General features: G+C 42.8%; 1 protein-coding gene across 20 annotated transcripts in view; it reads left to right on the top strand.

Moving 5' to 3' along the window:
• Positions 1-15,786, top strand: part of C2CD5 (C2 calcium dependent domain containing 5) — a 134,497-nt gene that overhangs the window by 33,933 nt on the left and 84,778 nt on the right. For 19 of the 20 annotated variants that reach the window (XM_073318152.2, XM_073318106.2, XM_073318114.2 and 16 more), the window contains one exon: positions 1,246-1,331. In XM_073318152.2, the coding sequence (XP_073174253.1) occupies positions 1,246-1,331 (86 nt within the window). Of the gene's footprint in view, positions 1-1,245; positions 1,332-8,797; positions 8,831-15,786 lie in introns of all 20 variants that reach the window. The other variant, XM_073318275.2, reaches the window with a different exon arrangement.

The following is a 15,786-nucleotide window of genomic DNA, read 5'->3' as shown; positions in this document are numbered from 1 at the left end:
CCTTTAATCATAACTTCATTCATCTTGTTCTTGATGCTTTTTTTTAGTTTCATCCTTCATTTTTCTTAGTGTTTTCACTAATATCTTTGAGAGTATTGAAGGGTATAACTGCTGTTACACTGAAACCAAATAACTATCGATTTAGCTCTGAGGCATGTAGGCAGATCTGACTATAAGAAATATCAGTGAAGTATGTTCTTAGGTATGAAATGCCACTAGGTAAATCTGATGCACCAAAATTGTGATCATTTTAGGAAAAACACAGCCTTGGTATATGTTTTCTTCCTGGATTTAGTAACTGTGAAGCAACAAATGTCTTTTAGCAAGCAAATCACAGATAAATTTGGCAGTTTAGAATGCTCAGCAGTAGTCCATGGCTGATCTGAATGATTCAGATGAGTGAATGTACTCTACATAAATGTTAAATTAGACTGTCCTTCAATTCTAAGTTACAGTATTTTTTTCAGAGTTAAAAGTTAAATTAAAAGATGCACATTTGTTATATGCTTGCCCTTACAGTTTTCTCTTTGGGCCAGATTTTATAGTGACTTCAGTGGGAGTGGTGTACATGTGGAAACTGGAGCTTTGAGCCCCAACTCATGAGGAAAAATGATTGAGATACTCTGAAACTGTATGAACCTTAGGACATGGAATCTTTTTTAACTGCTACTGTAAATAATTCCTGGACACAGAGTCCATAATTGACTTTATAGCAGACATCTTGGAAAATTGCTCTAGTAGGATTACTTCTAGTTTAGCACTTTTGAATTAGGACTGATCTTGCAGTACTCACTGATGTAAATTGAAACTTTGACTGTAACCGGAGTGCTTGTGAAAATAAGGATTACGGATCTGATACTGTGCCTATTGAAATTGATAGCAAAAATACCCTTATATCCATGGGGAAAAGATCAAGCCATACCGTAGAACTAAAAGCTGCAAGTTCAATACTCTACGGCCTTATTCTCATTTACACTAAGGACCTGTACACCACTCTGACTGTATAAAGGGACTTAAAGTGCAATTTATGTTCACCCTAATGCCCCTTTACATTGGCACTAAAGGGAAATATAGTATAAATGTGGTAAGATCCTTAGTCTTCAATGTACCTGACTGGTAAAAAAAATAAACTTTCAGAAACTTCTAACTATACTTTGAAATATAGTTTTTAAAAAAATGTGTGACTAATAAATACAGTCTTTAACTTCTTTCTCTGGATGTTATTTATGTGCTGATATTCTTTAGGAATGGGCAGTGGGAGTGCTGGAAAAGAAGGGGGACCATTTAAAGCTCTATTAAGACAGCAGACACAGACAGCTCTGGAGCAAAGGGTAAGGAATACATGATCATATTTTATACTTATATTTCTAATATAATCCTAGTGGAAATTTAACTTTTAATAAAGGTAAATATTTCCTTTTGACAGAATTATTTTGTAAATATTTTTCTTATTTTGTACCCGCCAAACTTAATAAACCTGTTAAACATATTGTTTACTAGCCCCTTTTTATAGACAAATTATAGTGATTGTAATATTAAATATATTACAGAAACAACATGAAAAAACTGAAACAAATAATTCTAATCTTCCTAATAATGAAATGCTGTAGTTATTGTTATAAGACACAGTGATAAAAGAGAATTGAGTGTTTGTTTAAATGCATAATTATTGATGCAGCTGTCATTTTATTGCTGTAATAGCTTTATACTTAATTGAATTTTGGCAAAAGACAAAGTTGATTTATTCAGAAATATTGGGCCAGATTTAAAGATGCTGAAGAGGAGGCTTACTGAATTTATAGATAAAAACGGAAGTGGTAGCATGACTTAACCCATACTGTATTATATGAATGGGTTTTATATTTTGGTTATCTTTTATAATCCCAAACTATAAAGCATTGCCATTAAAATCACTATTAAGGAGTATTGGATTAAAAATAACCTTCTACAGTGTTCGGCAGCACTGTGCATTCAATTAAATTTATGTTTCTTCTTCGAGTGTTCGCTCAGGTCCATGCCAATGTAGGTATGTGGTTTCCCCAAGCGCCGCCTCCGGAAAGTTGTTCCTCAGTGGTATCCATCGGGTTGGCTCTGGTGCCCCCTGGAGTCACATGCTCATAGCGCTTTTATAAAGGGTCCCGCCAACCAGAAGTCCCCTCATTTCCTTCTTACCGCCCGCGATGGTTGCTGGAATTGGCTTGTCCTTGCACTCTGGAAGTACTCCTTCAGTGGACTTTCTAACCTCATTGTAAATTGTTATCTTTATTCTTAGTAGTTAAATTTCAGTTTTTAGATAAATGATTAGATTAACAGAACCCGACTCAGTGGAGTTAATCCCTTCCTAGCACCAGGGCATGCCTCGGTCTCTGAGGTTTAAGCCTTGTGCTTGTTGCCACAAGCCTATACTTGTGAATGACCCCCATTCCAGCTGCCTTAAGTGCCTGGGGAAAGCTCATGTATGGGAGTGCTGTAAGATCTGCAAAGACTTCAGGCCCCACACCAAAAAAGATAGAGACATCAGGCTCAGATTTATCCTCCTGAAAGCAGCACTACGACCTCTCTTGGAGCTGGGTCACTCAGACTCAGCACCAAGTACTTCAGCCTCAGTAAGAGCACCCCCTCTACTCTGCAGGAGACTCATCACTTGCACTGAAGAAAGACACTCCTTCTTCTTCGTGGGAGACATGGCACCATCCATCATCCCGAGTGCTGAAGAAAAGTGGTTTGTCAGGGGAACCTCAGCACTACTCTCCATCACCAGTGCCAGGAAAGAAGCAGAAAAAGACTGATAGAGGTCGTTCCCCAACCCTGAGGTTGGTGGGGCAGAGACATACTAGTACGGTGTGACCCACATCAGGCCACTCTGCGGCTCCAGCAATCCTTGTGGTGCCATTGACTCCGGCCCTAGAATGGGTACCATTGAGTCTTGCACTGATGGACTCTCCACTGCAAGAGAGCCACCAGAGTTCCAATGCCCTGGCAGTATTGTCAACGCCAGAGTCATTTGCGGCAGCGAGAGATTTACTCTCTCTATTGCTACTGCCATCCCCAGCCATATGGGAACGGTCAATGGTGGCACTAGTGGGGAGGACCTCTGCAGAACAGAGGTCTCAGGTGCTTTCAAAAGGGAATCTGGCCATGATGGTCCAGCACCAGTCACCTCCTTCCCGGCACTGGTTGGCACCATTCCACCTTGGTCTCTGGGAAGGGAATCTTCAGAGACAGACTCGGAGGCGGAGTCATATGTTTCTCTCAGGAGCTGGCTGTCACTACAGCCGGCATTGTCCGGCCATAGACCCGAGTCAAGGATTCCTACCCACAGCTTGCCACGGGGACAGTGGCAGATGCTCGGACAGTGTCCTTTCTGGAACCCCCTTGGCTTTCTCTCTGATGCAAGGGTCACATTCCAGAAGGTCATACACCGTGGCGTCAGTCAAGAGTGCCTGTACTTTTCCACTTTGAGCAAAATCCAGGTGCTGAATATCAAGACCCAGCACTGCGAGACACATCTGGTGCCGAGGGTGAAGAACAGTGTCCTCTATCTGTACAGACGTCGTCCTCCTTTCCAAATGAGGCTCTCGTGGGAGAAGACATAGTGCCCTCCCAGATAGACTACAAGACTCATCAGGAGCTCCTCAAAAGAGTGGCTCAAAACCTGAGGATCCAAGTAGAGGAGATCAGGGAATCCTCCCATGCCCTGGTAGATATTCTAGTAGCAATAGGCCCTTCATGAGTGGCATTGCCCCTGAACGATGCTATTAGGGACCCATCAAGGCATTGTGGCGGACCACAGCATCCCCTCATCACCCTCAGCCGGCAGCAAAGAAAACTTAAAAGAAATACTTTGTCCCGGATAATGGGTATGAATTTCTTTATACACACCCACCACTGGGCTCTTTGGTTGTTTCAGCAGCCAGTGAGCAGAAATGACAGTCAGCAGGGGTCAACCCCCAAGGCCAAGGACACCAAAAAAATTAGATCTCTTCAGCAGAAAGGTCTATTCAACAGGTAGCCTCCAGCTCAGGACCACAAATAAGCAAGCGCTCCTGAGCAGGTATGATTTTAACTTCTGGGACTCAATGCTGAAATTTAAGTAGTTACTGTCAGGTGAAAATTTGCAGCTGTTGTGGAGGAAGGCAAATCTATGGCAAAGGTGACCCTGCAGGCAGCTGTGGATGCAGCGGACTCTGCAGCCCGATCCATGGCCTCAGCAGTGGCAATGCATAGAAGCTCTTGGCTTCAATCCTTCGGCCCACCTTATGGGGCTCAACAGACATTGCAGGACCTTCCTTTTGAGGGTACATCACTTTTCTGAGCAGACAGATTCCAAGGTGCACAGCCTAAAGGCCTCAAGGTCCACCCTGACGTCCCGAAGGCTTTATACACTGGCACCCTCAAGGAAACATTATAAGCCTCAGCTGGCCAGTTGATTCTTCCCGCCACCTGCCTGGCAAGATCACAATAGGAGGAAAAGCAGGGGCTTTAGGAGTAGACCTCTGCCGCAATCCTGTCCTGCGCCTGCCTCCTGCAGACAGTCTGGGGGGTCTAAGCAGACCTTTTGATGGGATGCACGGGGAAGACATATCAGGACAGAACTTGAATCCAACTTCCCCAGTTTTTGTGGACTGTTTATCCCATTTTTGTCAGGCATGGGCCTGTATTGCCTCAGATTCATAGATTCATAGATATTAAGGTCAGAAGAGACCATTATGATCATCTAGTCTGACCTCCTGCACAACGCAGGCCACAGAATCTCATCCACCCATTCCTGCAAAAAACCTCTCGCCTATGTCTGAGCTATTGAAGTCCTCAAATCGTGGTTTAAAGACTTCAAGGAGCAGAGAATCCTCCAACAAGTGACCCATGCCCCATGCTACAGAGGAAGGCGAAAAACCTGCAGGGCCTCTTCCAATCTGCCCTGGAGGAAAATTCCTTCCCAACCCCAAATATGGCCATCAGCTAAACCCTGAGCATATGGGCAGAGTGCTGGGTGCTACGCACGATAGCAGTGGAATACACTCTTCAGTTCAGTTGTGTGCTCCCTCCCTCCCCCCGCCCCCCGTCCCTCTTCAGGGAACCTTCTCACAAGCAACTTCTAGCCCAAGGAGGTGCAGTTGCTCCTAAGGGTGGGAGCCGTGGAAGAGGTTCCACCAGAGTTAACGGAAGTAGAATCCCTGACCCCTTATTTCCTAATTCTAAATGTCAGGGGCAGTCTCGGACCAATTCTGGACCTGTGAAAACTCAACATATTCATGAAGAAGCTAAAGTTCCACAGGGTCTCTTTGGCTTGCATCATCCCCTCCCTGGATCCAGGGGACTGGTACACTACCCTTGATTTGAAGGACACTTACTTTCATATCTCAGTCTTTCAGAGACACAGAAGTTTCTTCAAGTTCATTGAGAATCACATGCACTACCAGTTGCGGTCCTCCCATTTGGCCTGTCAGGCATACCTTGGGTGTTCACGAAGTGCATGGCAGTTGTTGCAGCTTTCCTGAGGAGACAAGGTGTCCAGGTCTACCCTTTCCACGATGACTGGCTGGTCACAGGTTCATACCAAGATCCAAGTGGAGCCCAATGTAAAGTTAATACAGTCAACATTCCAGGACTTAGGTCTGCTAATAAATGTGCAGAAGTCTACTCTCTCCCAGTTCAAAGCATAGAGTTTATTGGGGCGGTTCTCAAGTCGGTCCAAGCCAGAACCTTCCTCCCGGAAGCACGATGGTAAGCAATAGGGATGCTTACAGAGAGTCTTAGAAATCTCCCCATCACCACAGCCAGAATCTGCTTGAAGCTCCTGGGCCACATGGCATCATGCACCTATGTGATGCAGCACGCGAGACTTTGGCTCAGATCTCTCCAGGCATGGCTGTCATCTGTATATTCACTGAGCTGACACCATTTAGATACAGTCATCGCAGTTCCTTCATTCGTGATTGCCTCCCTCCATTGGTGGGTAGACCTGCTGGCAGCATGTGCAGAAGTCCCATTTTCAAGACCCCAATTATCAGTGTCTCTCGTCACAAATAGTTCAGCATCGGGCTGGGGCGCTCACTTGGGATCCCTCAGAACTCCGGGCCTCTAGTCTCCGGAAGAGCTCGTGCTACACATCAATGTCAGGGAGCTCAGGGCAGTTTGCCTGGCCTGCCAGGCATTCCAGCCCCATGTGGCGGGCAAGTGTGTGTCAGTTCTCACAGACAACACAACAGCAATGTTTTATATCAACAGGCAAAGAGGAGCATACTCCTTTCACCTGTGCCAGGAAACACTTCTTCATAGCCCACTCAATCCCCATTGGGGCCTCTGATCTGCCAGAATCACAGAATGAGCTAGCAGATCACCTTAGTAGATACTTCTCCAACCACCACATATGATCCATTCACCCAGGTGTTGTGAAAGCTGCTTTCCAGAAGTGGGGAACTCCCCAGATAGAGCTGTTTGTGACTAAACACAACAGGAAATGTGTCCAGTTCTACTCCTTACTGAGTCACAGCTCCAGGTCTCTCAAAAGATGCTTCCTCCTCCCTTGGACGGGTCATCTCTTCTACACATTTCCTCCCATTCCTCTCATACACAAGGCCTTGATGAGGATTAGAAGGGGCAAAGCGGGAGTCATCCTGATAGCCCCTGCCTAGCCCCACCAGCATTGGTTTATCACGCTCCTAGACCTTTCAGTGGAAACACCAATCTGTTTACCTCTGTTTCCTGCCCTAATCTTCCAGGACCATGGCTGCCTGCTTCACCCGAATCTCGAGTCCCTCCGTCTCTTGGCCTAGAAGCTTCATGGCTGAACCCCGCAGAGCTAGCATGCTCGGGCCGGTTTGTGAGGTACTTCTAGGGAACAGAAAACCGTCCACTAAAGCTACTTATCTGGCAAAGTGGAAAAGGTTCTCGATCTGGTATATGCAGAAGGGTGTCTCACCTATGAAATCAGCACTATCATTTATTCTAGATTACTTACTCCACCTGAAACGAGGACTAACTGTGTCATCTACTAGGGTCCATTTGGCCGCAATCTTGGCTTTTTACCCATGGCCGAATGGCTGTTCTGTGTTCTCAAACTCCATCTGTAGTCTATTTTTTTTAAGGGCCTGGAGAGATTATACCCCCGGGTACAGCAAATAGTCCCTCCCTGGGGTCTCAACCTGGAATTGTCAAGACTGACAGGATCCCATATGAGCTGCTGGCAATGTGCTCTCTGCTCTACCTTTCCTAGAAGGTGACCTTCTTGGTAGCCATTACTTCTGCTAAAAGGGTCTCGGGGATTCGAGCCCTCATTTCAGAACCACCTTACACGGTATCCTTCAAGGACAAGGTCCAATTGCATCCACATCTGGCTTTTTTTCCAAAGGTGGTTTCACAATTCCATAGTAACCAGGATATCTTCCTACTGGTCTTCTATCCGAAACCACGTGTGAACAGAGGCTCCACTCTCTGGACATCAGACGTGCATTAGCCTTATTCATAGAAAGGACTAAATCATGTTGGAAATCCACTCAACTATTCGTGGCCATTGCAGACAGGATGAAAGCCAGTCTCAGCCTAAAGAATTTCATCATAGGTCACTTCCTGTATCCGCACGTGCAGTGACCTGGCAAAGATACCTGCCCAGATGGAACATTCCACAAGAGTCAAAGCATCATCGGAAGCATTCATGGCACAAGTTCCCATCCATGACACTTGTAGAGCAGTAACGTGGTTGTCAGTTCACACTTTTGTGTCTCACTACGCCATCACCCAACAGGCTAGAGATGATGCTGCATTTGGCGGAGTAGTACTATAATCAGCATGCCAGTAAACTCTGAACCCTCATTTGCACAACTGCTTGGGAGTCACCTATATTGGAATGAACATGAGCAAGCACTCAAAGAAGAAAAAGGGATTACTAACCTTCCATAACTATTGCTCTTTGAGATGTGTTGCTCATGTCCATTCCAAAACTCCTGCACCTACCCCTCTGTCAGAGTTAGCCAGAAAGAAGGAACTGAGAGACCTACAGCTCAGTGGGACCCTTTATACCAGTGCTGTGAATGCACAAGTCCAGGGCGCACCAGAGCTGACTTGATGGATATCACTGAGGGAAAAGCTTTCTGGTGGCGGTGCTCGGGGCAAGTACACACCTACATTGGAATGGACATGAGCAACACATCTTGAAGAACAACAGTTACGGAAGGTCAGTCAATGTTGTTGGTTTTTTTTAACTCTGAAAATTGTAGAAATGCATGGTAAAAAAACCCAGGTGTGTGTATTTAACTGTTAGATTTATTTATCTATATATAAATAAATCTATTTTATATTATCCCATGTATTATATTGCAATTTTCAAAACATATTTTATAATTTAACACTGGCTACATCTACACTAGAAGCGCTACAGTGGCACAGCTGTGGTAAAGACGCTCTAAGCCAAAGGGAGAGAGCTTTCTCATCAGCTTAATTATTCCACTTCCCATCAGATATGGTAGCTGTAACATTGTCTACACTGGCGCTTATGTCAGTATAATTTATGTTGCTCAGGGGTGTGGATTATTCACACCCCTGAGCAATGTAAGTTATATTAAAAAAAAGTAAGATCTAACATAGACAAGGTCACGATTCAGAAGATCTCATGAGGAATGGAGAATGGAGACCACTATTCATTTAATAAGGGCTTTGATTTAGCTGAATTACATACTTGAAGTCAAATGTATATCCAGTCAAAAACAGAAATTGTTGTGAAATATACTTTTTTTAATGAATAGCTACTTATATGAGTAGTGGATGATTGTCTTTTCATATTTTGTTGTCTATTGCTAAGGAAGGATCTCCTCATAGGTTCTGTCGAAGGCGGGTATGTTTCAAAATATTGTGTGACCTTTTTTTTCGAGCTCTTTTTTTCTTATATTGAGGACTTCTCTAATTTTGAACAATCATTTTAAAATCGTGTTTTCTTTTTTGCAAGGTTTTGCCAGATTTCTTTGTGATCTTGTTGATGTGGGGTTTTGATATTTTTTGTTTTAATTTCAAGAACATTTAGCAAACCAACATACTTCTGCTTCACTAATATTTGGCATGATCGTACATTTCACTTACAATTTTCATTTATATTTTAATACAAGTACATAGTTTTTGCTTGTAAGGCTTCAGTTTGAAAATAAACGCTTAAAGTTTTTCCCTGTGTGCCCTTGTTTGTGCTAGCATCTGTGATACTCTTTGTCTGTAGATCTATCATTTCAATAAAAAAAGTGTCTGAAAAAACAGATTTTTAAAATATCAAGAAAATGCCAGGCACCTGTAGCGTTTCAGTGTGAGAGTTTGTTTGATTATATATACTGTTTTAATAACATAGTTTTATAATACTTGAAGAAGAAGAATCATGTTATAAAAAGTAGGGCTGTCAAGTGATTTAAAAAATGAATCGCTATTAATCATGCTGTTAAACAATAATAGAATACCATTTATTTAAATATTTTTAGATGTTTTCTACATTTTCAAATATATTGATTTCAATTACAACACAGAATACAAAATGTACAGTGCTCACTGTATATTACAAATATTTGTACTGTAAAAAAACAAAAGAAATAGTATTTTTCAATTCCCCCATTACAAGTACTGTAGTACAATCTCTTTATCATGAAAGTTGAACTTACAAATGTAGAATTATGTACAAAAAAACCTGGATTCAAAAACAAAACAATGAGCCTACAAGTCCACTCAGTCCTACTTCTTGTTCAGCCAATTGCTCAGACAAAAAAGTTTGTTTACCTTTGCAGGAGATAATGCTGCTCGCTTCTTGTTTATAGTGTCATCTGAAAGTGAGAACAGGCATTCGCATGGCACTGTCGTGGCCAGCATCACAATATATTTATGTGCCAGATGCGCTAAAGATTCATATGTCCCTTCGTGCTTCAACCACTATTCCAGAGGACATAGATTGATTTTCTTTTTTGGTGGTTCGGGTTCTGTAGTTTCCGCATCAGAATGTTGCTCTTTTAAGACATCTGAAAGCATTCTCCACTTCTTGTCCCTCTCAGATTTTGGACGGCACTTCAGATTCTTAAACCTTGGGTCAAGTGCTATATCTATCCTGAGGAATCTCACATTGGTACCTTCTTGCGTTTTGTCAGATCTACAGTGAAAGTATTCTTAAAATGAACAACATGTGCTGGGTCATCATCTAAGACTGCCATAACGTGAAATGTATGGCAGAATGTGGATAAAACAGAGCAGGAGGCATAAAATTCTCCCCCAAGGAGTTTAGTCACCAATTTAATTAATGCATTATCAGCATGGAAGCATGTACTCTGGAATGGTGGACTGAGTGGACTTGTAGGCACTAAAGTTTTACACTGTTTTGTTTTTGAGTGCAGTTATGTAACCAAAAAAAAATCTTCATTTGTAAGTTGCATTTTCACAATAAAGAGATTGCACTACAGTACTTGTATGAGGTGAATTGAAAAATACTATTTATTTGATCATTTTTACAGTGCAAATATTTGTAATAAAAAATAAGTGAGCACTGTATACATTGTATTCTATGTTGTAGTTGAAGTCAACATATTTTAAAATGTAGAAAAACATCCAAAATATTTAATAAATTTCAGTCAGTATTCTATTGTTTAACAGTGAGACTAAAACGGCGATTAATCATGATAAATTTTTTTGAGTTAATCGTGTGAGTTAACTGCGATTAATCGACAGTCCTAATAAAAAGGGGTTATATAAGGTTATACCTTTAGGGATAGAGCAGAGCATGTGGAATACTAGTTGAGTATCGTAACTGTGATAGTATTCTACTGCCAAGAGCCTTGGGTTTGAGATGCCTTTAGCTACACATTTCCCATCTTTCTGCAGCATCAAAAAATTACCAGGGGCAGGTAGAGAGGGAAAGTTGTAGCTGAAAGGATTTCAGGAGCTTATAAATTGTCCTACATTTGTATAAGATTGTTGCTTAAGATGGCATTAATGTATTGCGTTTAGAAAAATGTGTCTCAGTAAATTTGCTACGTACATTGTTTCTTTATATGTTGGAAGTGCAGAAAAGTCTCTTGTGGAAAAGTAGAGTCTCTTCGTGCAATTTAGTTAATATGCTGTCTCAGTATTAGGGTATTTTAAAGAAGGTTCCTTTATCTGGACTAGGGTAATCATATTTCAAGTTCCCAAATAGAGGACACTGCTGGGGGGCAGAGGGAGAAGGCGCTGCTGGAGGAAGGGTACAGTTGGGGGGTACTGGAGATGTATTGGGGGTTGTACTGGGAAGGGATTTTGTGGGGGTTCTGGAGGGGTGTTTGTACTGGGAAGGGGTATCCAGAGTGGGTATCTGTGGCCTCACACTCGAGGTGGGGGTCAGTGTTGTGCTCCCTATCTTGGTGGCATGGTGGCTGGTTCAGGCCTGGGACATGGTGCCGGCGTGTCAGTCAGTGCCTCCCTGTGGGCCTCTTCTCTTCCCCAGGATGGGGAGCTGGGACCTAGTCCTGTAACCCCAGCCCTGAGTATGGCCCAGTCAAGAGGCTCTTTGTGGCTCCGCTTATCTGGCAGGGTGAACAGGAACTGGCAACTGCGGATAAAGGGAAAGGACCAATTGGGGTGCAGAGACTGCTTTTTCTGAGCTGCAACATCTGGTCCGCAAAGAAAAATCCAGGACATTTCCTCTTACTTCAAAAATCTGCTCAGATGGAGATCAGCGGGCCAAAAAAGAGGTCATGTCTGGGAAAACCCGGATATATGGGAACCCTAATTTGTGTTTGTCAAGGTTCCTCCCCCACTCTGAACGCTAGGGTACAGATGTGGGGACCTACATGAAAACCTCCTAAGCTTATCTTTACCAGCTTAGGTCAAAAACTTCCCCAAGGTACAAAATATTCCACCCTTTGTCCTTGGATTGGCCGCTACCACCACCAAACAAATACTGGTTACTGGGGAAGAGCTGTTTGGAAACGTCTTTCCCCCCAAAATACTTCCCAAAACCTTGCACCCCACTTCCTGGACAAGGTTTGGTAAAAAGCCTCACCAGTTTGCCTAGGTGACTACAGACCCAGGGCCTTGGATCTTAAGAACACTGAACAATCCTCCCAACACTTGCACCCCCCCTTTCCTGGGAAATGTTGGATAAAAAGCCTCACCAATTTGCATAGGTGACCACAGACCCAAACCCTTGGATCTGAGAACAATGAAAAAGCATTCAGTTTTCTTACAAGAATACTTTTAATAGAAATAGAAGTAAAGAAATCCCCTCTGTAAAATCAGGATGGTGGATACCTTACAGGGTAATTAGATTCAAAACATAGAGAACCCCTCTAGGCAAAATCTTAAGTTACAAAAAGATACACAGACAGAAATAGTTATTCTATTCAGCACAATTCTTTTCTCAGCCATTTAAAGAAATCATAATCTAACACATACCTAGCTAGATTACTTACTAAAAGTTCTAAGTCTCCATTCCTGGTCTATCCCCGGCAAAGGCAGCATAAAGACAGACCCTTTGTTTCTCTCCCTCCTCCCAGCTTTTGAAAGTATCTTGTCTCCTCATTGGTCATTTTGGTCAGGTGCCAGCGAGGTTACCTTTAGCTTCTTAACTCTTTACAGGTGAGAGGAGTTTTCCTCTGGCCAGGAGGGATTTTAAAGGGGTTTACCCTTCCCTTTATATTTATGACAGTTGTTTTTTAGGGATCATATTGTTGGGTTTTTTACTCAAGTAACCTTAACTTCAAAACAACAAAGAATTTGATTTAGGGATAATCTTGATAGTAATTCTGCTGTGAAAATATACAGCTGTCTTGTATTATCCTCTCAATATACACATTAATTTTTATTTTTTTTAGTGACAGGATGTATATTCACAGTAATTGCAACTGTAACACAGCTCTGTGTAGATATTTATATACAAATATATATACTTTTTACATATTTTTGTACAAGTGTCTGTATCTATTTGTATATAAGACTTGACCCTCTTGCCATCCTTCTCAGTGGACAAACTCCAGATGACTTTAATGGTGCAGGATTAAGCCCACATTTTTAACAAAGGGAGCTAAATGCTGCTCTCAGTTACACTTGTGCAATCCTAATGATTATAGCTCAGACCAGTGCCATGGTTCTGCAACTTTTTCATTCTGTGGATCACTTCTCTGAACCCTCTATCACCACTGCTTCATTTTCAAATAAGATGGTCTCCATGGAGCACAGTTAGAGAACTGTCATCCTAGTGTATTTTCAGTATTTTCTGTTTGTGTACTGTGCCAAAGTTCCTCCTCTGCCTTGGTGGGTCCTGCGTTTTCTGGCAGATTTGTTCGTCTCAGAGGTTCACAGCAGCCCTCAGTTTGGCTGCTTTTGCTAGAGGCTCAAACCTGCCGTTCACTTAGCTAACATCATCGCTGGCCAGCATGGGGAAAATGGAGAGCAATCTCCACAATCTCTGTTGTCCCACCTACTGGGTCGGAGACAGGCCAGATCCCTTTCCAAATCAGATCTTCCCCTCTGGTGTGTGTCTCAGACCAGGTCAACTCCTCCTGTCTCAGATAGGGAGTTCCCCTCCTGTCTCCGATAGGGAGCGGGGGTGGGGGTGAACCTGGGCCCACTCTACACCGGGTTCCAGTCCAGGGCCCTGTGGATAGCAGCTGTCTACAACGTCTCCTGTATCAGCTGCGTGACAGCTACAACTCCCTGGGCTACTTCCCCATGGCCTCCCCAATACCTTCTTTATCCTCACCACAGGACCTTCCTCCTGAAGCCTGATAACACTTGTACTGCTCAGTCCTCCAGTAGCAAGCCTTCTCACTCCTTGTGCACCGCCCACTAACTGTTGGAGGTCCTTTTTGAACCAAGTGTCCTGATTAGTCTGCCTGCCATAACTGATTCTAGTAGGTTCTTCATTGGCTCCAGGTGTCTTAATTAGCTTGCCTGTCTTAATTGGTTCTAGCAAGTTCCTGATTGCTCTAGATCAGCCCCTGCTCTGGTCACTCAGGGAACAGAAAACTATTCATCCAGTGGCCAGTATATTTGCCTTCAACCAGACGCCTGCACCTGACTGGTCTGGGTCTGTCACAGTACTTACACATACACACTTAAATTATTAGAAACACACACTCTTACATTTATAGACATTGTAGAAGTAGTATATGATACATAAATATGAATGAAGAGCTTATTGCAAGCTCATCAAATTGACCAGGAGTGGCAGTTTTAAAGTAACTGTCTAGATGCAGGTATTACTTTCAACCAGTGCCAGTATTCGTCCAGTATCTATGCTGTTTTGTGCAAAATTCATGCCTGCTGGTTTCAGGCAGATTTACTGCTACCTGTGCTACCACAGCCAGTGGTGAGCTGGAGCTGGTTCCCACTGGTTCGCTAGAACCAGTTGTTAAATTTAGAAGCCCTTTTAGAACTGGTTGTTCCGCGAGGGACAACCGGTTCTAAAAGGGCTTCTAAATTTAGCTGGCCAAAAGTGGCGCCTTAGGTGCTCCAGCCCTGGAGCACTCAAGGGAATAATTTGGTGGATGCAGAGCCCTCACCGGCAGATCCCTGCCCCACCCCAGCCCTAGCTCACCTCCACTCCATTTCCTCCCCTGAACGCGCCACCCCTCTCTGCTTCTCCGCCTCCCACCCCAGGCTTCCCGCGAATCAGCTGTTTGCACGGAAAGCCGGGGCGGGCTGAGAAGTAGGCGGTGGCTTCGCACTCAGACCTAGGGAGGTGGAAGTGAGCTGGGGCGGGGGGTGCGAGGACAGCTGCCTGCGCTGCAGCAGATAACCCTGGGGGAAGGAGGGGGGGCGCAGGGGAACCGCTGCTTGCCCCGGCTCACCTCTGCCACCCTCAGCCTGTGTGTGAAGAGGAAAGAACTACTGAAATATTATAAAACAGTGGTTACTATGAGATCCATATTTGACCGGGTTGTACAGTGAAAAATATACATTCAAAATTTTGCAGTATTATACAAACTAATACATACAGTTGGGGATGATACAGTATGTGGTATGGATAAAACAATCGGCAAGGGGCACTCCAAGTTGTTTACCTCACAAATGAGATGAAACTTCCTCAGTGTTCATTACTCTTAGCAAAATAACATCTAACATCACTCTTAGCAAAATAAGAGCACTTGAGAATACTGCGGGTTCCTGGATACAGTTACATAGGTTTGTTTAGGTGTCTAGAATTAATCTGACAGGATATAGTTCTCAGTTCAGCAGGATACCTAAGCACATACAGAATTTGCAGCACCTGAGTAGACCCTTCAGCACATGCTTAGGTATCCTGATGATCTGGGGTCATAAATAACATACATTGACTAAAAATATTCCTGTTTTTTTCTTTTTAAATTTACAAGTGACTAGTGGATTTACAGTTTGTTTTAATCATATGTTGTTATGGATTATCCCTGCAGAAGAAATGTCAGGAGACTGTAAATAAACTAAAAATTACTTTAATAAATAACTTTATCAAAAGGAGTAAAAAAAGACAGAAGTAATTTATACATTTCCAGATGGATAAAAGCATAATAATTGAGGTCTGCTTGTTTTTCAGTGGTGGGTAAGAATAATCTCTTTTGGTGTTTATAGTATACTGTATTAATATAACCTAAACATAGTATGGCCTAAATTTAATTAAAAAACTGTTTAAAATGCATATAAAATAGAAATGTTTTAAAATGCCATGTCCATTCCTCAATAGAAAAACTCTTCTGCCAGTTTAGTTATCTAGCATCATTAGATTTTAAAACCAGTAAAGTTTAACTGAGCAAAACTCTGTCAATTATCAACATAAAGTTATGAAGAGATAATATTATATAGATTGATATGGAATTATAT

The sequence above is a fragment of the Lepidochelys kempii genome, chromosome 1, assembly GCF_965140285.1.
Source record: "Lepidochelys kempii isolate rLepKem1 chromosome 1, rLepKem1.hap1, whole genome shotgun sequence".
In the NCBI taxonomy this organism is placed as follows: domain Eukaryota; kingdom Metazoa; phylum Chordata; order Testudines; family Cheloniidae; genus Lepidochelys; species Lepidochelys kempii.
Note: the sequence above shows the minus strand (reverse complement) of the source record. Positions and strands in the feature narration are given on the sequence as shown.